At 38.7% G+C, this 25,353-nt stretch overlaps 1 protein-coding gene across 3 annotated transcripts in view; it reads left to right on the forward strand.

Moving 5' to 3' along the window:
- cabp1b (calcium binding protein 1b) overlaps nucleotides 1-25,353 on the forward strand; it is a 55,175-nt gene that overhangs the window by 27,217 nt on the left and 2,605 nt on the right. The window contains exons 1-8 of one of the 3 annotated variants that reach the window (XM_037546988.1): nucleotides 5,512-5,528; nucleotides 6,269-6,503; nucleotides 17,482-17,640; nucleotides 19,638-19,668; nucleotides 20,637-20,780; nucleotides 21,981-22,090; nucleotides 23,264-23,338; nucleotides 24,080-24,152. In XM_037546988.1, the coding sequence (XP_037402885.1) occupies nucleotides 6,459-6,503; nucleotides 17,482-17,640; nucleotides 19,638-19,668; nucleotides 20,637-20,780; nucleotides 21,981-22,090; nucleotides 23,264-23,338; nucleotides 24,080-24,152 (637 nt within the window). In that variant the 5' untranslated portion in view covers nucleotides 5,512-5,528; nucleotides 6,269-6,458. Of the gene's footprint in view, nucleotides 1-5,511; nucleotides 5,529-5,622; nucleotides 6,504-17,481; nucleotides 17,641-19,637; nucleotides 19,669-20,636; nucleotides 20,781-21,980; nucleotides 22,091-23,263; nucleotides 23,339-24,079; nucleotides 24,153-25,353 lie in introns of those variants that run through there. The other 2 variants (XM_017718893.2, XM_017718892.2) reach the window with 2 other exon arrangements.

The raw sequence follows: 25,353 nt of genomic DNA on the forward strand, positions 1-25,353 counted from the left end.
TTAATATAAACACAATGACTCTTTAATACAAACACACTGAGCTTTCAATATAAACACATTGACCCTTTAATATAAATATATTGACCCTTAAATATAAAAACACTGACCTTGAATACAAACAAATTGAGTTTTTAATATAAACACCATGACCCTTAAATATAAAAACACTGGCCATTAAATATAAACACACTGACCCCTGAACACAAGCACACTGAGCTTTTAATATAAACACACTGACCCTTGAATACAAACACACTGAGCTTTTAACATAAACACAATGACCCTTCAATATAAAAACACTGAACTTTTAACATAAACACAATGACCCTTCAATATAAAAACACTGACCCTTTGATATAAACACACTGACCCTTTAATATAAAAACACTGACCCTTGAATACAAAAACATTGAGCTTTTAACATAAACACAATGACCCTTCAATATAAAAACACTGACCTTTTGATATAAACACACTGACCCTTTAATATAAACACACTGACCCTTTAATATAAACACACTGACCCTTAATTCTAAACATATTGACCCTTTCATATAAACACACTGACCCTTTCATATAAACACACTGACCCTTTAATATAAACACACTGACCCTTGAATACAAACACACTGAGCTTTTACAACCCCAATTCCAGTGAAGTTGGGACATTGTGTAAAACATAAATAAAAACATAATACGATGATCTGTATCCTAACCAAATCCTGTTCAACCTATATTCAATTGAATACACTACAAAGACAAGATATTTAATGTTCAAACGGATAAACTTTATTGTTTTTTGCAAATATTCACTCATTTTGAATTTGATGCCTGCAACACATTCCAAAGAAGTTGGGACAGGGGCAACAATAGAAAGTTGAGGCGGCACTGCATTAAAAACCGACATCATAATGGTGAAGGCCCCATTAATGCTGAAAGGTACCTACAGGTTTTGGAGCAACATATGCTGCCATCCAAGCAACGTCTTTTTCAGGGACATCCTGCTTATTTCAGCAAGACAATGTCAAGCCACATTCTGCACGTGTTACAACAGCGTGGCTTCGTAGTAAAAGAGTGCGGGTACTAGACTGGCCTGCCTGCGGTCCAGACCTGTCTCCCATTGAAAATGTGTGGCGCATTATGATGTGCACAATATGACAACAGAGACCCCGGACTGTTGAGCAACTGAAGTTGTACATCAAGCAATAATGTGAAAGAATTCCACCCACAAAGCTTCAATAATTAGTTTTTGTCAGTTCCAAACGCTTATTGAGTGTTGTTAAAAGGAAAGGTGATGTAACACAGTAGTAAACGTGCCCCTGTCCCAACTTCTTTCATTAATGCTGAATGATATTTACATATATATATATATATATATATATATATATATATATATATATATATATATATATATATATATATATATATATTGGCAACATATGCTGCCACCCAATGTCTTTTTCAGGGAAGGCCTTGATTATTTCAGCAAGACAGTGTCAAACCCCATTCTGCATCACAGCATTGCTCCATTTTTAAAGAGTCCAGGCGTTAAACTGAAACATTGATAACATTTGGCATATTATGAAATGAAAAAAATGTCAAAGGAGACCCTTAACTGTTGAGCAGCTGAAATCCTACATCAATCAAGAATGGGAAAACATTTCACTTTAAAAACTACAACAGTGTCTCCTAGGTTCCCAAATGCTTACTCGCTAAAAGAAGAGGTGCTGAAACACAGCTGTAAACACGCCACCATCCCAACTTTTTTGGAGCGTGTTGCTGCCATCAAATTTCAAATATGCATTTTCAAAAAAACAATAAAATTTCTCAGTTTCAAAATTTAATATGTTGTCTTTGTAGTATTCTTCTGCACAGCACCCCAACTGTTTTGGAAATGGAAAGTATATATAGCATCTTATATATGCTCATGAGATGTGTCGTATATGAAATTCTCGGTTTAAACACACTGACTGTTCATTATAAACACCTTCACCCTTTAATATAAACACACTAACCTTTTAATATAAACATACTGACTATAAACACGCTGACCCTTTAATATCAACACACTTTAATGTAAAATACTGACTTTTAATATAAACAACTGACCCTTTGATATAAACACACTGACCCTTAAATATAAACGTAATGACAATTTAATATAAACAAATTGAGCCTTTAACATACACATAATGACCCTTTAAAATAAACACAATGACCTTTTATTATAAACACCCTCTTTAATGTACAGTCAATGACCCTTCCCTGTAAACACAATGACTCTTTAGTTTAAAAAATATTGACCTTTTAATATAAACACACTGACCCTTTAATGTAAACACATTCACAGCTCCCTCTTACAAATGAATTAATGAGCAACAGTTCAGTCAACATCACTATGAGGAAGAGCAGAGCAAGGAAGAGAAGGACAGAATAAGAGGCAGGAATTGGACAGAGATCATCACTGCAGGGGCATTCAGCAAGATCTGCCACACACTGACCACCAGAGAGAGAGAGAGAGAGAGAGAGAGAGAGAGAGAGAGAGAGAGAGAGAGAGAGAGAGAGAGAGGGAGAGAGAGAGAGAGAGATAGAGAGAGAGAGAAATTTAGGGTAGAGAGACAGAGAGATTAAGGAGTAGAGAGAAAGAGAGAGAGAGACATAGCAAAGCGGTAGAGGGAGAGAAAGAGGGAGAAAGAGAGATGGAGGGGGAAAGGGAGCAAGAGATGGAAATGTATACACAGAGAAAGAGACAGTGGGGGTAGAGAGAACATAAGAAAGAATGACAGTGATGAAAGAGAGAAAGATGCAAACAGAATGAGAGAAATCAAAGATATCAAAGATGAAAGAATAAATGCAAGGGAAAGAAAAGAAAAGAAGAAATAAGAAATAAAACAAAAGAAGGTACAGAAAGAGAAAAATGTAAAATGAAAGAAATAAAGAAAAAAGAATTAAAGAAAGAAAGAAAGGACTTGCAACCAGGAACGACAGTGAGCGTAAATAGAGAGAAACAGTGAGAGAGGAGTGAAGAAGGTAAAGAACTGAACGGAATCTACAGACCTGCATTCTGTATGAAAGAAGGAAGAAAAGGATGGCGAGAGACAGAGAGAGAGAGAGAGAGAGAGAGAAAAGAAAGAAAGAAAGAGATGGTGGTGTAAGGAAGAAGAGAGGATTAGAGGATGAGCGAGAGGAGAGCAGAGAGGCAGAGAGAAGGGAGCGGGCAGGAAGTGGGCAGGGATGGGCCCAGCAGGTGCATTCTGGCACATTCTGCTGTTTCTCCACTGACCTGCACTGGCCTTCAGCCATGAGCTGCAGGACCGGCCAGCGCATCCTTCAACCACAAAACTGCAGCTGCAGGATTGGCGAGCACGTCCTTTAGCTGCAGGGCTGCGGCATCAGCTGGAGAGTTATTCAGCCAAAAAGCTGCAGCTGCAGGGCTGCAGGACTGGCTAGTGCGTCCTTCAGCTGCAGGGCTGCAGGAAGTGCTCAATATCTTTTTAAGAGCGCAGAGTGGTTTTGGGAGTGTAATTAATCTGCACAGCGCTGTGTGTTTGATAAAGCCTGAAACGTTTGCTCGATCTCTGCAGTGTATCGCACGACAGTTACCTCCTCTATCACTGGAAAACGGAATGTTCGCTAATTAACTAAATGTAGCTAGTAAGTAGGTTTACTGTCATGCACTGATTTTTCACTATTAGGATGCAAACAACAGTGTGCAAATAGTATGCAAATAATATTGCGCATGTAATGCTATTAATGTTGTGTCATTTATATGCATTGTGTTATTCAAGCATTGCTCTTCCATAGAACCTTTTCTTTTTATTGTGATTCTTTCCACCATTCAGTAATTAAAGCACACACCTTCCTACCGTGTACCCTCAATATGTTTGACACAACCTCAGTGATTTTAAACTGTAAGTGTAGGTGTGGTTTAGGTGTAGGTTTAAGTGTAGGTGTAGTTTTGTCTGTAGGTGTAGGTATAGGTGTAAGTTTAGACGTAGTTTAGGTTTAGGTGTACATTTATATGTAGGTATAGGTGTAGGTTTAGGTGTAGATGTAGATTTACATTTAGGTGTAGGTGTTGGTGTAGGTTTATGTGTAGATGTAGGTTAAGGTGTAGGCTAGATGTAGGTGTAGATTTAAGTGTAGATATAGTTATATGTATAGGTTTACGTGTAGGTTTATGTATAGATTTAGTTATAGGTGTAGGTTAAGGTGTAGATGTAGGTTTAGGTGTAGGTTAGGTATAAGTTTAGGATTAGCTATAGGTAAAGGTGTAGGTTCAGGTGTAGGTTAGGTTTAGGTGTAGATTTAGGTATAACTGTAGGTATATGTGTAGGTTTAAGTGTGGGTGTAGGTTTAGGTGTATATGTAGGTATGGGTGTAGATTTAGATTTAGCTGTTGGTTCAGGTGTTGGTTAGGTTTAGGTGTATGTTTAGCTATAGATTTAGGTGCAGGTTTAGGTTTGGGTGTAGGTGAAGGTTTAGGTGTAGGTTTAAGTTTAGATGTAGGTGTAAGTTTAGGTGTAGGTTTAGGTTTAGGCATATGTATGTGTAGATGAAGGTTTCAGTGTAGGTTTAAGTTTAGATGTATGTGTAGGTGTAGGTGTAGGTTTAAGTTTAGGCATATGTATGTGTAGATGAAGGTTTCGGTGTAGGTTTAAGTTTAGATGTAGGTGTAGGTTTAAGTTTAGGCATATGTATGTGTAGATGAAGGTTTCGGTGTAGGTTTAGGTGTAGGTGTACACAAAAACTTTGTTTTATCACAGTTTCCTTTGGAAAATCTGAAAGACTGCATTTAGGTTACTGAGGTTTAAATATAGGTGAAGTTTAAATTTAGGTGTAAGTAAAGTTATATGTTGAGGTATAGGTATAGCTGAAGATTTAAGTGTAGGTTTAAATTGAGGTATAGTTACAGGTTTAGGTGTAGGTACAGGTGTAGGTTTAGGTTCAGGTGTAGGTTTAGATGCAGGCTTAAATGTACATGGTTCACATTTAGAAGTAGGTTTAGGTGCAGGTTTAGGTATGTGTTTAGGTGTAGGCTTAGATTAGATTGTAGATATAAGTTCAGGTACAGGTTTTGGTCTAAACATAGTTGTAGGTTTAGGTGTAGGTGCAGATTTAGGTTTAGATGTAGGTTTAAGTGTAGGCTTAGGTACAGGTTAGGTGTAGGTTTAAGTGTAGGTTTAGGTTTATGTTTAGGTTTAAGTGCAGATGTAGGTTTAGGTGCAGGTTGAGGTTTAGATGTAGCCATAAGTTTATGTTTGTTTTAGGTGTAGGTTTAGGTGTAAGTTTAATTGTAGGTTCAGGGTAGGTTTGAGTTTAGCATAATTCTCTTGAATCAATGAAGGTCCTCACAGTTATAGCAACACTATTGTGTGTGTGTGTGTGTGTGTGTGTGTGTGTGTGTGTGTGTGTGTGTGTGTGTGAGTGATATTTTTAGCGCTGTAGCCCGGCGTCCGTGTGTGTGTAATCGACTGTGCGCGCGTGTGTGTTTGGATTAGTGTCTTCAGTGTCTCGCTCGGGGGAAGGTAATACGCTCACCCCAACAAGCCAAACCTCTCTCTCTTTTCCTCTCTCTCTCATCTCTCCTCCTTCTCTCTCTTTGTCTTTCTCTTTCTTCTTTCTCTTTCACCCCCATCTTCCTTCTTTTTATCTTTTGTCCTCCCCAATTCTCTCTTCCTGTCACAGTTGGAGTGGTTTGATCTCCATCTCTTGCTACTTCTGTCTTTCCTTTCTTTTTTTCTATCTCTCCATCTTTCCCATCTCCTTCCCTCCTTTCCTGTCTTGTCCTCCTTCCCTCTCTCATCCTCTCACAGTGTGAGTAGCTTGATTTCTATTTCTCCCTCTCCCGTCTCCCTCTTTCTGTCTTGCTTTCTTTTTTCTCTCTCGTTCCCCTCTTTATCTCTCCCACTGCCCTGTGCGGATGCATGATAACTGTACACATGGGGCAAGTGAAAGAGAGAGAAATCAACCCATTCCAACTGTGAGAGGGAGGGTGGAGGAGAGAGGAAAGGAGGAAGGGAGAAGAGAGAGAGAGAGAGAGAGAGAGAGAGAGAGAGAACAAATGAAAGGCAATCTTGCATTTTCTCGTGTGAGCGTACACACTTCAGTAAGAAGTCGTGTGCCTCCTCTCCTCCTTCCTGTCTTCCTCTTCTCCTGTGTCAGTTCCATCTCTCTGTTCACTTATTAACTCTTCATCCCTCGTTCCCCCCCTCCCTTCTCTCTCTCCCTGCTTCTGTTCCCCTTTTACTCCTTAAAATCTTCCTAGAAGAGCAGCTTCACCCGCCCTTTAATCCACGCGTGGAGAGATGCACACACACACACACACATACATGCACACTCACACACACACACACACACATGCACACTCACACACACACACACGCACTCACACACACACATGCATGCACGCTGACTCGTCCACTCTGAGCGGCAGAATGAGCTAAAGGGACTTTACTATGGGCAACTGTGTCAAATCTCCGCTAAACCGTTTCTCCAAGAAGGTACGTCCAGATACGATGCCTTTCCTCCCTAAACGTCCTTCAGCGTGAAGCAGTGAGTGAGTGAGTGAGTGGTGTGGTGTGATAAGTGTGTGGTGTAGTGTGTGTATGTTCGACCCTGACCCCCATGGACTGTGTTATGGGCTTTAGCTGACCGCTTTGGACTGTTTTTGCTAATTCTGTTATTGCTGACATAAGACTACTGCAGGCCTGTCAAAACTACTACAGAATTATTTGAGCTGACTGATTATTTCCTGTAGTTGCGTTATTATTGTATTTTAATTTAATCTTTGCATTTAAAACATTTGTGTCACTTATTTCATGTTAATACCTTTAGAGGGCAGCAGTGAATGACGTTTGTTTATTTGATGTTTGTTAATAACGCCTTTAGAGGGCAGCAGTGAGTGATATTTGTTTGTTTGATGTTTGTTAGTAACGCCTTTAGAGGGCAGCAGTGAATGATGTTTGTTTATTTGATGTTTGTTAATAACGCCTTTAGAGGGCGGCAGTGAGTGATATTTGTTTGTTTGATGTTTGTTAGTAACGCCTTTAGAGGGCAGCAGTGAGTGATATTTGTTTGTTTGATGTTTGTTAATGACGCCTTTAGAGGGCGGCAGTGAGTGATGTTTGTTTGTTTGATGTTTGTTAGTAACGCCTTTAGAGGGCGGCAGTAAGTGATGTTTGTTTGTTTGATGTTTGTTAATAACGCCTTTAGAGGGTGGCAGTGAGTGATATTTGTTTGATGTTTGTTAATGACACCTTTAGAGGGTGGCAGTGAGTGATGTTTGTTTGTTTGATGTTTGTTAATGACGCCTTTAGAGGGTGGCAGTGAGTGATGTTTGTTTGTTTGATGTTTGTTAATAACGCCTTTAGAGGGTGGCAGTGAGTGATATTTGTTTGATGTTTGTTAATGACACCTTTAGAGGGTGGCAGTGAGTGATGTTTGTTTGTTTGATGTTTGTTAATGACACCTTTAGAGGGTGGCAGTGAGTGATGTTTGTTTGTTTGATGTTTGTTAATGACACCTTTAGAGGGCGGCAGTGAGTGATGTTTGTTTGTTTGATGTTTGTTAATGACGCCTTTAGAGGGTGGCAGTGAGTGATGTTTGTTTGTTTGATGTTTGTTAATAACACCTTTAGAGGGTGGCAGTGAACGTCGTTTGTTTGTTTGATGTTTGTTAGTAATGCCTTTAGAGGGCGGCAGTGAGTGATGTTTGTTTGTTTGATGTTTGTTAGTAAAGCCTTTAGAGGGTGGCAGTGAACTTCGTTTGTTTGTTTGATGTTTGTTAGTAACGCCTTTAGAGGGCGGCAGTGAGTGATGTTTGTTTGTTTGATGTTTGTTAATAACACCTTTAGAGGGTGGCAGTGAACGTCGTTTGTTTGTTTGATGTTTGTTAGTAATGCCTTTAGAGGGTGGCAGTGAGTGATGTTTGTTTGTTTGATGTTTGTTAGTAACGCCTTTAGAGGGCGGCAGTGAGTGATGTTTGTTTGTTTGATGTTTGTTAATAACGCCTTTAAAGTGCGGCAGTGAGTGATGTTTGTTTGTTTGATGTTTGTTAATGACACCTTTAGAGGGCGGCAGTGAGTGATGTTTGTTTGTTTGATGTTTGTTAATAACGTCTTTAGAGGGCGGCAGTGAGTGATGTTTGTTTGTTTGATGTTTGTTAATAACGCCTTTAGAGGGAGGCAGTGAGTGATATTTGTTTGTTTGATGTTTGTTAATAACGTCTTTAGAGGGCGGCAGTGAGTGATATTTGTTTGTTTGATGTTTGTTAATAACGCCTTTAGAGGGCGGCAGTGAGTGATGTTTGTTTGTTTGATGTTTGTTAATAACGTCTTTAGAGGGCGGCAGTGAGTGATGTTTGTTGGTTTGATGTTTGTTAATAACGCCTTTAGAGGGCGGCAGTGAGTGATGTTTGTTTGTTTGATATTTGTTAATAACGTCTTTAGAGGGCGGCAGTGAGTGATATTTGTTTGTTTGATGTTTGTTAATAACGCCTTTAGAGGGCGGCAGTGAGTGATGTTTGTTTGTTTGATGTTTGTTAATAACGTCTTTAGAGGGCGGCAGTGAGTGATATTTGTTTGTTTGATGTTTGGTAATGACGCCTTTAGAGGGCGGCAGTGAGTGATGTTTGTTTGTTTGATGTTTGTTAATGACACCTTTAGAGGGCGGCAGTGAGTGATATTTGTTTGTTTGATGTTTGGTAATGACGCCTTTAGAGGGCGGCAGTGAGTGATGTTTGTTTGTTTGATGTTTGGTAATGACGCCTTTAGAGGGTGGCAGTAAGTGATGTTTGTTTGTTTGATGTTTGGTAATGACGCCTTTAGAGGGCGGCAGTGAGTGATGTTTGTTTGATGTTTGTTAATAACGCCTTTAGAGGGCGGCAGTGAGTGATATTTGTTTGTTTGATGTTTGGTAATGACGCCTTTAGAGGGAGGCAGTGAACGTCGTTTGTTTGTTTGATGTTTGGTAATGACGCCTTTAGAGGGAGGCAGTGAGTGATGTTTGGTTGTTTCATGTTTGTTAACAACAGGTTTAGAGGGAGCCATTTTTGGAACCTTAATTTCAGCCATTTTATTGGCCAAACAATACATTAGTTGAGTCATATTTGAGTTTTGATAAGATTTCTGAGAGCTGAGAATGGCTGCAGTCTCAGTTTTAGGGCAGCTTTGGTTCTTCACTGTGTTTGGCAGTAAAGCTCCTGCACTCGACATCCTGCTGAACCTCAGCTTCATCCTGCTGGACTTACAGATCAAACATCAAACACTAAAATAATCTCCTCTGCTGAGATGAAAATAAACCCAACATTTTACTTTTGCCAAAAAATGAGCACATAATTACAGAAGACTATTCCTGCTGCTAAGGAACAGGACAAAACATTGCTCTGATATTCCTGCTTCTGCGCTTCTGACAGCAGTCTGTCAAAAATAATCTAAACTTCTAATCTCAAAAAAATTATTTTCTCAAAATTGACCTATATTTATATTCATTTGATGCAGTTGTGGGCTGGAGGTTAGGGAACCAGCCTTGTGACCGGTTTGATCCCTTGAGCTGACAGGACATGACTCAAGTGCCCTTGAACAAGGCCTAGCCCCCAACTGCTCCCCAGGCTCTGTGGACAAGTGTGCTCACTCCCCCCTAGTGTGTGTGTGAGTTCACTAGTGTGTATGTGGGCGTTTCATTGCACAGATTAACTATGGAGGTGAATTTCTAAATGTGGAATTAATAAAGCATAACAAATAAAAAAGGCATTGTTTCAAGTTAATAAGTCAAACATTAGCGACAGTAAATAATTATTTCAACATAGAAAGTCAAATATTTAATATAGTTAAAAATAAAAAAGTAAAAAATCATTATTTTGAGCATACAAGTCATTGTTTTTCAACAAAGAATGAGAAACCTTTGAGAAAATGAGTAATTATTACTGCATGGTCAGTCAAAATTATAAGTAATTATTTCAGTATAGTCCAAATTTTGAGAAAACAAGTAATTATTTTGACATAATTCAGTATGTTCATAATGTAAGTCATTTTGAGATACTAAGTCAAAAAAGTTTAGTATATAGTATGTTGGTATTTTGAGAATATGTCATTGTTTCTAGATACTAAATCAAAATTTTGACATACTCCTGCAGGAGAAGGAGAAAAACATATCAGATTTTTTTCTTCTCTACCTGGTGGCAATTGGCTTCCATACATACTTTATCAAATGTTATTGTATATTCCCAGAATTTCTTAATTAGACATGTCATGAGCATATATAAGATGCTATATATACTTTCCATTTCCAAAAACGTTGTGCAGAATGTAAATAAAAACAAAATGCAATGATATGCAAATCATGTAAACCATATTTTTAAAGGAAAATGCTACAAAGAAAACATATCAGACGTTAAAACTGAGAAATGGTGTTGTTTTTTGAATATATGACCATTGATGCCAGCAACAAATTGTAAAAAGGTTGTGACAGGGGCATGTTTACCACTATGTTTCATCACCTCTGCTTTTAACAAAACTCTGCAAGTATTTGGGAACCTAGGAGTCACTGCTGTAGTTTTGAAAGTGAAATGTTTTCCCATTCTAGTTTGATAAAGTTGCTCAAAAGTTTTGGGTCTCCTTTGTTGTATTTTTCATTTCCTAGTGTACCCAATGTTTTCAGTGGTGACAGGTCTGGATTGCAAGCAGATCAGTATAGCAATCAGACTCTTTTAATATAGAGCAATGCTGCTGTAATACATGCAGAATATGACACTGTTTTGCTGAAATAATCAAGGCCTACCCTGAAAAGGACGTTGTCTAGATGGCAGCACATGTCGCCAAACCATGTAAATATCATTCATTACTGGTGCCTTAACAGATGTGCATGTCATCCATGCCATGTGCACTAATCACCCCCTTATATAATCATGAATACAGGCATTTGAACTGTGCACTGATAAAAGCTGAGTGGTCTCCAACGCACAGTGTCCATGATTTCCAAAAAGTCAGACCACAGACCACTTTCCCACTTCCCCTCGGTCCATTTTAAATGAGCACCTCCAGAGAAGGTGGATCTTGTTTATATATTTTTTTTCCTTTGAGTTTTAGAGTTTTAATTAGCAGCTTTGGTTTTCACAGACAGTGGTTTTCAGAAGTGTTGCTGAGCCCATGCAGTGATTTCCACTTCAGAATCACATCTGTTTTTAATGCAGTGCTGCCAGAGGACCCAAAGATTATGGCCAGCAAATACTGTTTTTTGTCTTTTATATACAGAGAGTTCTCCAGAACTCCAGATTCTCTGAATCTTTTAACGTTATCATGTAGTGTAGATGATGAAAAGCAAAAGTTATTTGATCATGCCATCTTTCACAGAGTGGTGAACCCCTCCTCAACTTTACTTCTGAAGGACTCAGAAACTCTGGGGTGCTTTTTCTTAGCCATATCATGTTACTGTCCTGTTACCAATCAACAACCAGGTTGTTTATTTAGCATTACACATCTTTACCAGCCATTTGTTGCCCCCATCCCAATCTTTTTGATGTATTGTTGGCATCAAATTTAAAATGGGCATTTATTTTTCAAAAAACAATAAAATTTCTCAGTTTTAAAAATGTATTTATTGTCTTTGTACTCGTTTCAATTAAATATAGGGTTTATATGATTTGCACATCATTGCATTTTGCTTTCATTTACATTTTGCCCAGCATCCCAACTTTTTTGGAAATGGGGTTGTATATAAGATGCTTTGTCTTGTTACTTTTGGCAGTGTGTGTGTGTGTGTGTGTGTGTGTGTGTGTGTGTGTCGGTCATGCTTAAGTAGAGGACAGATGCTGCTTTCACACACAAATGCATTCCAAATGATGAGCAGCACTAAACATGCCCACACACCGCACTCATACTACACAAACACTGCAAACACACCACACACATACTATGCAAAAAACACTGTACACCTACTGCATGTGTACTGCACACACAATACATGCACACCACACATACTGCACACACACACACTTCGCCTGTGCCTGCTGTCTGTGCTGATGGTCAGGGTGTGGAAATGTCAGAGGTATTGAACCTTAGTGTGCACACTCATCAGATCAGAGTGCTGGATTCTTCACCGCGCTGCAGATCATTCTGCGTGTCCTCAATCCCGCTCTCTGGTTGGAGACTGATTGCTTTCTCTCCATGAAGCTGTTGTGAGCAGCAGTGACGATGCTGATAAAGTAGCAGCATCTCTACACACTTACAGTGAGTGATGTGAAGGAATAGTTCACCACAAAGTATTTTAGATCACTGAACCAAGACTATTCTTATAAATTCAAAACTCAGTCTGAGAGAGACTGAGAGCCAAAACCTTCCACAATAATGCTGATTTCTGCAAGCACCCCTATGGGATTCTAGCTGTGTATTAGCGCTAAGATAAAAGCAGTTCATGCAAACATTTTTTGACCATTCTAAATTAAGCATAGACCTTTGACGCATGTATCAGACGTTATCATATATCTGAGCTTGTATGTATCAGTTTTACAGTGAATCTTTAGTAAAGAGTTCTGACAGAGCTACCACCACTGTTTAACATTCCTAACAACCAACCGGAACATGCTTAGACTAAGACTCATATTCACATTCAGTGATGTATGCGGAACTTACAGAAGGACTAGAGTGAGGTTTCTACTCCAAATTATGTTGGTAGTTAATCTAACGTATAAGTGATACTATTTTAATCCCACAAACAGGGAAATTCCACCTCCACATTTAACCCATCCGTGAAGTGAAACACTACATACACACTAGTGAATACACACACACTAGGGAGCAGTGAGCAGCCCTATCCTTGGCACCTGGTGAGCAATTGGGGGTTAGGTGTCTTGCTCAAGGATACCTCAGTCATGGACTGTCAGCACTGGGGATCGAACCAGCAACCTTCCGGTTACAGGGCCAGTTCCCTAAACTCCAGCCCACGACCGCCCCCAAAGGCCTTCAGTCCAGCTCCTGAAGTCCTAACCAATGGGAGAGCAGCTCACCTGTATCTAACCAGGTATTATGAAGAAAAAAATGGTGGAGACTTAGTTTTGGGGAAATTGGGTTAAAAAAAACAGGTTCTAACATCTTCAATATGTAAGTATCCTGAGTTGCAGTTGTAGAGACTTTATTAGAATCCATTGTTATGATGCATTTTTAATACAGCAGGGTTTATATACACATCACTGCTGATTGGGTAACCCATCAAAAGGGACAAAACCTGTGTGTGTTTCACACCGTTTCCACGAAACATGTAGTTCAATCAGGAAACCATAGCACAACATTTTGAGACTGAACATGTCCCAGAAAGGCTTTTCACAGCTGAATGTTGTGTTTAGAGTTAGTCTGATTGGAATTGGTGATAAAAAAGTGATAAATGTTGTTGAGAGGTTTTTTTAGGTTCACTGAATGTGGTCCATCATACACTCTTGACCAGCATAGTTCTTCAAGGGTTCTGGTTAATGAAGGAAAAAAATAGTCTAAAATCACCAAAACTGTCTCTAAAACTGCTGTTTAAAAAAATATATAATCTGTATTAATGAACCGTACACAGGGCTAATTAAAAAGTTTATGTTTATGTTTATGAGTAAAGAAAATAGTTCTATATGGAACCATAAACATGCAAAGAACCATTTGTATTATTACAAAGGCTCTTTGCATGGTGAAATTGTTCTTCAGATTTATGAAGAATGATTCTATATAGCACCAAAAATGGGTTCTACTACTGTTCCAATGTCAAGCTTCTATACAATAGAAGAACTCTTTTTGAGGCTATATAGAATCCTTTTCAAATTAGTTCTATATAGAAACCATATAAATCACATTCCTATCAATCTGAAGAACCATTTCACCATGCAAAGAACCCTTTAATCATGCAAAGTGTTCATGGTTCCATATAGAACCATTGCCTTTACTAATCATCTGTTTTAGTTCATTAATATAGATAATATATATATATATATATATATATATATATTTTTTTTTTTTTTTTTTTTTTTTTTAATAGATAGATAGATAGAGAGAGAAAGAGAGAGAGAGCGAGATAGATAGATAGATAGATAGATAGATAGATAGATAGATAGATAGATAGATAGATAGATAGATAGATAGATAGATAGATAGATAGATACTTTATTGATCCCAAAGGAAATTTAGTAAAAAATACAGCAGTGTTCAGAGAGAGTTTGGATGTTTTTTGGACTTAGTTTGTCTTTTCCTTCAATAACCAGAGGTTCTGACTCTGTGTCCTGTGTGTGGTTATCACAGCAGTCATGCCCTGGGCTTATAGACTAATTGGTCATTATAATGTCATGCCTGGCTGGCTTTATTCTTGTCATGTTGTACCAAATAAAGTCCATCTGATGAGTGCAGATAAACTTGATTGACCTTTTTTGATGCTGTTTCAATGTCAGGCTTCAATTCTAATGTACAAAATAGCATTAAGTCATAAATATATGTCAGTGTTCTACATCGCAAAAAAATATTTCTAGACATTTGACCTATTTAGAATTATTTAGTCCAGTTAAATGAAAAGAAAATTCCATTGGCACATTCTCATTGATGTTTTCTGAAATGATCAGCAAATGGAATAACATCATTTCACAAAATATAGTTAGTTAAAAGAAATAAAAATCATCTTGAAAAAGCAACAATCTCATAACATTCTTACAAGAACCTTACAGTGACTAGCCGGACCAGCTTGAAAAGGGTTTCACCTGCAAAGATGTCATCATCTATAGTGTGCCTGTAAATCTGGTCTTTGCCATTGTTTAGTTATGCTAAGTGTTTTTATTGTTAGTCAGGAGAATTTAGAGTCTTTTGTCTCCACATGCATATATATGTTGTGCTGCAATGTTACTTATTGGTGTTTATTGATACAATCAGTGGGAGACTGTAATTAGACCACCTCTGCCGGTTTTCTTAGCCGAATCAGTCCTCAGGCTAACAATCACAAGCTCAAACACTACAAGGCCAGAAACACACTTAAGTACGCAAATGCAAATGACTGCGCTCAGCCCTCCTGTAGAAACGTACTGTGCGCTCTTACATTATGGTGATGGTTAAAACGCTGAGTACTGAAAGGAGCACTAGGGGACAAATCAGAGAGGATCTGCTGTTATTCCAACAGCATCAACAGCTAAACATGGACAGTAGAGGAGTTGAGAAGTTGAGAAAGCAAGCTCATGGTCCAAGACTGCTTGGCAAGGCATGGATGTTGTTATAGCACTCCCTGCTGTACCTTGAAGCATCTGTGTGAAGCATTTTTGCGCCCAAGTTAGAGCATGCTAAAATGTCTTTCATACTAAAGTACTACTTTTTTAAAGCTTTTCCAAAAGAGATTGATGTGCTGAGCATTTAGTGGGTTGTAGCTTTTTCTGCATATAAACATTCTGCAAAGTCCCAAAGCTCAAAGTTCCCTCGAGAGGAAGAAACTCTTTAGCACAAAAACTACTTTTCTCAGCTGCCTGAAACGCCTTGTTGGAATTCCAGCCAGTTTCCAGCCTGGAAACACAGTCCGTACTGCCAACCTATTGGTGAACTCGGCGCACCCTCACACAGCGCACAGCAGCTACTGGAGGAGGAACAGTGTAGTCAGTGTTGTTGTGTGTGGAAAAGTCGCTGAATGGACTTTCAGGATCCACTCTGGATCAAACTGATACGGCAGAACCGATGCTGCTGGTGAAACAGCCACAGCTGAGTTTACAGCTGCACAGGAGAGAAGGGTCTGTCTGCAGACTGCAGGACAGGGGTGGAACCGCTCTGGAGATCAACTGATCAAAACAGTGTGGGCGAGCTGACCATTTAGAGAGGGCCTGGCTGATCGGGAGGTGGGGTTCAAAGACACAGGAGCTCTAACAGAGCGTTTCAGACAGAGGGTGAATAGAGATGAACAGTATGAGGGAAATAATGTGTTTTTGGAACATTGAAGCTGTAAATCTGTTCTAGTAGACCAAAAATCTGGTTATGTGCATTGAAAATGAGCATTACAGGTCTTGTTTAAATAAACTGAGCATTGAATTCAGGCTCATTGCGGTCATCTCAAGGCACAATATGCATTGCACCAGTGGACGCATGTGTGGGCCAGTTCATGTGGAGCAGAAGTGACAGAATCACATGAATAATTCAGCCTGTAGTAGGGTCTGAATGGCAGCTGCCAGGCTGATCCCCACAGGTGTCATGGTGGAGCTGAATGGTGATCAGTGTGGAGAGCTCAGAATTTATCTCATTGCTGTCCAAAAAAAACACGCATCTCTAAAATGGTAAGTTTACAGGAGAGGGCAAAACTGGTAACTGTTAAAGTTCATGTGAAGAGATTTTATTCCATGTGACTTTGAAGCATTCCTATTGGTCCATTGAAATTTTTTATACAATGTCAAGGACAGCTGCCGTGTTTAAATGATGTAGAAAAATGAAAAAATCATCAAAAATGGACACACTTTTTATCTTTGGACAGCGACGATGTGTAAAACATCAGTACGGACTCTGACTGTGACTGTAGCTGGGTTTGGATCAGGCTGTCCTACTTCACAACAGACTTTAGTAACAGGACCTGAGTGACACCCTCCAACTACCCCCCCTTCACACCCTCTGTCCTTCTGTTCGTCCAGCAGTCTTTAAAAATATAATTCAGTTATGAACTCAAGATTCACTCATTTTCACCTCTTACTCTTACCTTTGGTGTCTGAAATCTGCTTCTCCGGTTTTTAGTAATGAAGCTTCGAGGCTAACAAGCTAACAAGTGCTGTTTTGCTAGACTACTGTTTCTAGCAGTGTGACACAGTTAGCAGTGTGCTAACAGAAGCAAATGTGTAATGATTTAGATATACAGTTAGCACCATGCTAATTGGTAGAGTATAGATTTCCATTACTATGACCATTTGCAAAGTTATTTTTTGCATTTTCTATTATTTATTTCATGAACTGTTTTATTTATTTTAGCCCTAATTGATCTGTTATTTATTGAGCTATTTTATTATTGCAGTTTTAATGATTTTAAGGATTTATTATTATTATTATTATTGTTGTGCTTTTTGCGTACAATTTTTAATCCCTTATTTCTTTATTGGCTCCCTACATTGTAAATGAGGGTCACCCTCACCCTCAATGCACTCTGAGTGTAAATTAAGGATGATTGATTACCTCTTATCTACATTAGCCTCATAGCTCCAGCACCATCTTGAAGCCTGAATCTTCCTTTTTTATAGACAAACACACTTTTGTCCATTTTTAAAAGTGAACTGCCTCGGTTTGAGGCGAGATTGCGATTAGATATGCAGTTAGCACCATGCTAATTGATGGCACATATGCTTCCGTTACTTGTTAGCTACATTAGCCTCATCGTTCCAGGGCTAAAGCTAAAGCAGAACACTTAAGACACCAAATACGTCTTGATGATCAGTTACATTTGGAGTCGGGGTGGAAATTAGGGAATTAGATTTGTAGCCTTAATGCTGTCCCCTGGCTCATGCTGCCCCGGTCAGGACCGTAAGCAGAGCTACAAAGCGGTGCAGTCGTGCGATGAAGGCGTAGCGTCAGGTGATGCCCTCGTAGCGCTGGCGCACAACTCCACCTACATGCACAACGTCCTGGGACCCGCCTGCATCTTCCTCCGCAAGGGCTTCGCTGAGAGCCGGCAGGCTGTACGTAAGTGTGGACGCACACAAACAGACAGATACAGATATGTCTATTCATATGCATTGAGAATCAGACAGACTGTGACCAGGTGTCTTTTGATTATGCATTTAAAAATGTTTGATTTTATAGTTTGCTTTGATTTATATTCAAAATGTTTTATTTTGCTTTTCTTTTTTGTCTAGTATTGTTTTCCTGTTTTTGAACGTTTCATTTTTTCACATTTGGTGTAATTTTATATGCATATTTATTTATATTCCCACTTGTGATTTTAACACTTGGAACAAATTGTCATGTTTGAGACACGTAATTTAAATAAAGATTATTATTATTATTATTATCATTATTATTACTATCTGTCTACCAGTAGCTCTAAATAGCACATGATGCACACTGATCAGTGCAGTGTGTGAATATTGAAGTGAATTTTCCTGCAGAATGTATAAAATACAGAGGTATGAAAGCAGATTGCTGTTAAATAAGAGCGCAGACTCTGTTACTGTTGGAGGTTTTGCTCTGATTGACGTCTTGACCTTCCAGCGGTCCACTGTTGTCTTTTTTTGGTGCGTGCAGTGTTGTGTTGCTCGGGGTTGATGTGCCATGTGCTGTTCCAATCTGCTGCTCGAGCTGCAGGCTAACCGCACTCATCTGCAGCTTTGATGGAGTGGCGGTTTACAGAGGTCAGGGGTCATGTGATCAAAAGTTAGACGAACACTCCATCCTTCTGCGTCCATCCTAATCTGTGTCCGCTGCTTCTGTAGAATGCAGACAGTTACCACAGTCAACCACTTTAAGATGTTTCCATGACATAAACAGAGAGCTTATTTCACTCTAAACTGGCCTATAATAGAAGCTATGGCCTATGGTTATGGGCAGATGCTGAGTTCAGTTAGCGTTTATGCAAACGTGCTTCTGTTGGAAACTTTCATGGGTTGTGTTCCCAAATTAAGATGCAAGACTGTATAAGCTTTCCAGAAGAATTTGTGGTAATTTGTTACCAGCATATTCATGGGCGGATTTTGCACTGGCCCCGCCCTGATCACCATGGATACTGGAAATTTTTTCTCACAGGTCAAGATAAGATTTTTCACAAATTCGTATTACAGTGTTGGAAAGTTCAATAAGGCTCATGTTATAAAGTCACATATTTCAAACATTTATTCATAGAACAGATTATTCTGTTTTAGTGATTTGAGAGTCGTTAGCTTTTCTGTTCTTTTCTGAATTTAGGGAAATCTGCTGAAATGATTGTCTACGACCGTACGCTACACATACAGCAGATACAGTTTAAGATGAAAAACAGATGTAATGCTCCTTTAACCCAAACCTTCACTGGAACACATAGATGATGCTGATGTGCTAAGGTCAGGACACTGGAGAACAAAAACCAGAAAAAACAATAACCAAAAGAAAAAACAACCACAACAAATGACCCTTTAGGCAAGACATGGAAAGGCAGGTTTATTTATACAGAACCTTTCATACAATGCAGTCATTCAAAGTGCTTCACAGATGAGAAAATATTAAGATAATCCAAATTTAAAATACCAAAAGCAACATAAGGTAAGAGAGAATGGAAAATAAACCATGACTAAAACAAAAGATTTTAAAAAGAAGAAGTTAATCATTACATTGAACATTAAATTTAAATATTATAGAGTTCAGAAGCCTTCTGTGGTGTCCCTGAACACATTTGTAAAGATAAACCTCAAACCTGAACCACTATGATATCAAAAGCCAACAACATCATCAAGAAATCTCAGCCTTGTAAATTATTACATACTAAAGCTTATTATTCAGTAACTTCAGGGACTTCAGTGCAAACTGGCCGAGCCCATTTAAGGAGTTAAATCAGTCAGATATTACTTGTACATATGCTGCTTGTGATGCACATTTGAACTGTCTGCCTTCTGTATTCTGTATTGATTTAAACTAAGGGGAAGTAACTGGGCTGAATAGTGACTGTGCTGTAATCTTGTATGTTACGTTTTTATTTTATTTTCAGGACAGAGAGCTGAGGCCAGAGGAGTTGGATGGTAAGATTTCTCTCACTAAGATGATTCTTAATTCTGCTTTTCAAAGACTACACTACAAAAAAACCCCAAAACATTATACTTGTTGTAAAAGAGCATTTAGACCAATGAGGTTAAATGAGGTGTGGCATGCTCATTGTAGAGACATTGATGTCTTTACAGTGGTGGTGATAGGAACCAGGGATCACCATGACTACAACACAAATATAGACATTTTATTTACTATCCAAAACCACCAGTGAACCTACACATGTCTTCTGAGCTTTATATGGAATGTTGATGATGGGAAAATAGTGGAAAACCTGAAATAATACATTTTCTTTGGGGACTATTTTTCCGCACAGCACCCTGCATTTTAGGTATCCCTCCACCAGGAATGGAATTGAAGTTCTCAAAACTATTGTAAAACACTGTCTCAGGCATCAAGCAGTGAATTCATAACCATTTCATGTAATAACTGTCCGTGAGGGAGCTTATAGAGGTGAATGTATATATTAGATTTAGGATGATTTCACTCTGCAAGACAGCATGTTTTGCAGTGTATAAGGAGAAAACAGATATCAGTACATTGCATCACTACATCAGATTTAGAGCCAGTAACCACAATAATAGGCCACTGGTGGTCTAAATGATTATTATACAGTGCAAAAATCGATGGTAAACGTTAGTGTAAATATGATCCCACTACTGGAACTGATTCAGAGGTCCAGCCACAGTGATAATGCTTTCAGAATCTGATTAATGATACTGATGTTTGAATGCACTGAGTCACTGTGTATGAACTCATTGCTCTGGTTTTCATTTGGTCCAAGTTCTGTGAAGACTGTTTTGTGAAGAAGGACTCAGTGATGAGTGTTTTGGTCATTCATGCTGTATTGAGTGTTAATTTGTCACTTTTAGCATCAAACAGTCAGAAAGCTGATCATTTTTGGGTTTACTGTAAATGGCATTAATGTGTTTGGTGTCCACAGAGCTTCGGGAGGCATTTAAAGAGTTTGATAAGGATAAAGATGGCTTCATTGGCTGTAAGGACCTGGGAAACTGCATGAGGACGATGGGCTACATGCCCACAGAGATGGAGCTGATCGAGCTCAGCCAGCAGATCAACATGAACCGTATGTGATGGTTTGGTGCAATTTATCCAGTTCACCACTTTATTCCAAATGTAGTCCAGTTAGCTATGAATCTAATGTTGCTAACAAATAGTGGAAGCTTGTAGGCCACCAGTTAGCTATGAGGCTAATGCAGCTAACAAACAAGGGAAGCTTGTAGCCAGTTAGCTAGCTATGTAGATAGCAAATAATAGAAGCTTATAAATGACCAGTTATAACCCAACACTTGGTTATGAGGCTAATGCAGCTAACAAATAATGAAAGCTTGTAGAAAGGGGCAGTCATGGGCTGGAGGTTAGGGAACCAGCCCTGCCGGTTCGATCCCCTCGGCTGACAGTCTATGACTGGAGTGCCCTTGAGCGAGGCACCTAACCCCCAGTTGCTCCCCAGGCGCTGTGGATAGGGCTGCCCACTGCTCCAGGCAAGTGTGCTCACTGCCCCCTATGTGTGTTTACTAGTGTGCGTGTATGTGGGTGTTTCATTGCACGAATGGGTTAAATGCAGAGGCCTAATTTCACAGTGTGCAAATACAGTGACAAATGGTTCTCAATTAATTAGCCCACCAGTTAGCTATAAGGCTAAAGTAGCTAACAAATAATGGAAGCTTGTAGGCCACCAGTTAGCTCTGGTGCAAATGCAGCTGATAAAATTGATTATTCTAACTGTTATATACAAGGCTGTAAGGCAAGGCAATTTATTTATAGACCACCTTTCATACATTGCAGTCACTCAAAGTGCTTTACAAATTAGAAAATACAAAAATAAATCAAATTAAAATGTAAAAAGTAACATAAAGGGGAATGGGCACAAAACATGACCAAAATTATTTTAATTAAAGATTTTAAAAGAAATAAATAAATCATTAAATAATAATTAAAAAATAAAATAAAAAGTATTTTCCAATTATTTAGTAAACAAGTAAGCTTATGGCAGTTATGTGCAAGACCAACTCATTACAATTAATGTAGTTAACAAGGAAGTGTATGCATCTATAAAAATCTACAAAAATAAGGAATGTTTATACAGCCCACCAGTTAGCATAGCTATGAGGCTAATTTAGCTAACAAATAGTGGAAGTAATTAAGTGGTGGAGTATAAGCTCCCATTACTTGTTAGCCTTATTAACTGTGAGAAAGTTGTGTGCATTTGATTGTTATTTGAAACAAGTTTGAAGTTTTAATCTTGTTTTTTTGGTCTGTTCAGTGGGGGGTCATGTGGACTTTGAAGACTTTGTGGAGCTGATGGGACCCAAACTGTTAGCAGAGACAGCTGATATGATCGGAGTGAAGGAGCTGAGAGACGCCTTTAAAGAGGTTAATGCAAACTTTTAATGCGTACTGTACTTAACACTCATGCTTGCTTAAAGAAAACGCACAACAGAAGATTATATCAAGCCGTGATAAGACTCTCTGAGGCAGATTTACTAAAAGAGGCACTAATTACTTAGACTCTGCAAACGCTTTAGCTGGCTATCCAACTTAAACTTTAAAGGTTTAATGCAAATGAACCCAGGAGCAACTTCATAGCACACATATATGGCATAAAAAAAGAAAAGTCACATTGTATGACATCATATTACACAGCTTTTTGAATTAACTTAATTTGAGGACACTATAGTTCACCCGACTCAAACTCTAGTCAAAAATTCTTCTCAGGTTTTAATTCTGCACCCCAGTTAGGTAAACAAGTAAACAATACATTTTTACTCAGTTTCTCAACTCTCTGGGACTTTTTCCATCACACTGTCCAACCAGGCATTTCATCCTCTCCCACTTATGGATGGCTGTGGCATCAGCAGTGTTTGAACTCATGATCCCCTGATGTCAGGGTTAATGCTTAGATGAATGTGCTACTTGGGAGCCCCTGAGTTTTGATGTTTTAACAGAACATAAAACAGATTGTTGTTGTTAAATTGGTATTTTGTATTCAAATAACTCAAAACTGTAGATCAGCTGCAAATTACTTAAAAATACATTTAAATTAAATGTATTTCATGTCCGCGACCCTGAAGGAGAAGCGGCTTAGACAATGGATGGATGGGTGGATGTATTTCATGTGTTCCTATAGCCCTGAGGTCAATTTTGTTTAAGTAAAATTAACATTTTAACCCAATATTTTTCATAAAGTTTGTTCAGCTCAGAAGAAAATTTACATAAGCCAACATAGTGAAGTTGAATATTTTCCAGTGTGTGACCAGCACTATATAAATCACATACACATTTTCAGTAACTTTAACAAGAATTTTGTGAGTCACTCTGGATAAGATACGAGCATTTTAATCATTCTTAAACGGAATGTGTTTATATTATTATGCCTATGAAACAGAAATGTGGACGTTTTGATCAGTAATGGAACATCTGGGCTTTAAAATGACCAGAGTAAATATGATTAATATGTATTCCTGTATCATCATTCTCTGAAACTGCTCCCTGTGAGTCTGTAGATGTTCTGGAGGCTCTTTAACTGCTGCTGTGTTTATTTCTCAGTTTGACACTAATGGAGACGGTCAGATCAGCACCGCGGAGCTCAGAGAGGCCATGAAGAAACTTCTGGGCCAACAGGTCAGAGTCAGGGTGACCAGTCAATACATACAGTCGGTATCAATACCCAATCATTACCTGCTATTGATAATAATATTCAGTCAGTACCTACAGTCAATATCAGTGCCCAATCAATACCCAATTAATACCTACAATCAATATCAGTTCCCAATCAATACCCAATCAATACCTACAATCAATATCAGTTCCCAATCAATACCCAATCAATACCTACAATCAATATCAGTACCCACTCAATACCTACAGTACCAACAGTCATCCAATACCTGGAATTGATATCAAGACACAATTGATATCTACATACCTCCTTTAATTCTTTCTTTGTATCTCTGATTTCATGTTCTCTCTCTCTCTTTTTCTCTCTCTCTCTCTCTCTCTCTCTCATCATTTGCTCTTTTTCTCTGTTCCTCTGTTCTCTTTCCTGTCTCTTTCTCTCTCTCTCTCTCTCCCTCTTCTCTCTCTCTCTTTCTCCCCTCCATCTCTTTTCTCTCTCTCTTTCTCTGTCTCTGTTTCTCTCCTCTCTTAATTTCTCTCTCTTCTCAATCTCTTTTCTCTCTCTCATTCTCTCTCCTTTCTCTCTCTCTTTCTTTCTCCCTTTCTGTTTTCTCTTTCTTCTGACTCCATTTTTTTCTCCCCCCCCCTCTCTTTATTCTCTTTATGCTCTCTCTCTCCTCCTGTTGGCTGTTTAGATACAGTAGTGTTTCTCCTCCTGACTGTGTTGTTTGTTTGTTTGTACTCTAGGTGGGACACAGAGATCTGGAGGACATCCTGCAGGACATCGACCTGAACGGAGACGGTCATGTAGACTTTGAAGGTGAGAGAGCTGTTTTATGTTTAATGTGGACAGTGTTGGGTGGCATGGTCAGTGTTTACCCCCTCAATCAATAAGAAAAACATATCTATCACTTTCTGTCTCAAACTTAATGTCATACAACACTATCGGACATAGTTGCTAGCATACCTGCTAATAACATTAGCATTAGCTACTTAGCCAGCTATCATTACCTCTGTAAATTACAAATATTGACACATAAACATATTATTGTAGTGCTCATTCTGGTGCTCTTATTGGGGATGTAACAATGCTTGGTGACTTTTTTCCTCACCTGGACAAGTAAAGAATTTATTAAACTCTGTCATTTTCGCAGTAACGTTAATAGAGGTCTCAGAAGAGGTGCATTACAACTGAAAAGGGTGAGCTCAGATAAACAAACATCACTCTGCGTTTCTAACGAGTAGTGATGCATTGATCACATTTTTTCAGGCTGAGTGTGAGTATACATTTTTTTAGCACTCGCCAGAACAGAGTCTGATACCATGCTGAGTACCTACTTACAGTGAAGTAATTGTTCGTCTAAAAGAGTCTAATGTAGTTAAATCTATCTATTTTAAAATCTATCTGATTTTAGTTGACGTGCATTAGCTAACTATGCTACATTAGTTATCTCTAACTGAGTAGCGCTGCAGTGGAGAAGAGTGGGTTTTGTTCCCTGTCAGAAAGGCTCTTCAGCTGTAAGTAAAGTAGGTTTCATAGTTTTGATCATCATCTGTCACTTTCAGCAGCTGCACAGCGACAGCAGGAATCACATCTGAGGCTAATGCGTCTAAGGAGCTCACGCTTCCAGTTTTGTGTGATTTTAGAAATCTTGTTTTTTGGTGACTCACACTGTACATTTGAATAGACCATAGTGTTCAGACAAAGCTACAATTGATATACTCACACTATACGAAAATCTGACCGATCTGCAGCCTCTACAGACGCTCTGTCTACAGACTGTTATCAATAAAACTGATTCATTCAGAATAACATGAGCACTGAGCAAACACGCTCAGACACTGAGCAGTGCTGCTAACACAACACTAAAGCTAAAAGCAGGCAGTGATGTACACGGTAGGACAGTACGGCCTCTTTACAGAGTCTATATTTTACTGTTGACGTTTTGGCATATTTTGAATGAACAATGGCCAGTTTAAATAATTAAAAAATGCTAAAGAAAATGAAACAAAAATGTACA

Source organism: Pygocentrus nattereri, chromosome 18 (genome assembly GCF_015220715.1).
Source record: "Pygocentrus nattereri isolate fPygNat1 chromosome 18, fPygNat1.pri, whole genome shotgun sequence".
Lineage (NCBI taxonomy): Eukaryota > Metazoa > Chordata > Actinopteri > Characiformes > Serrasalmidae > Pygocentrus > Pygocentrus nattereri.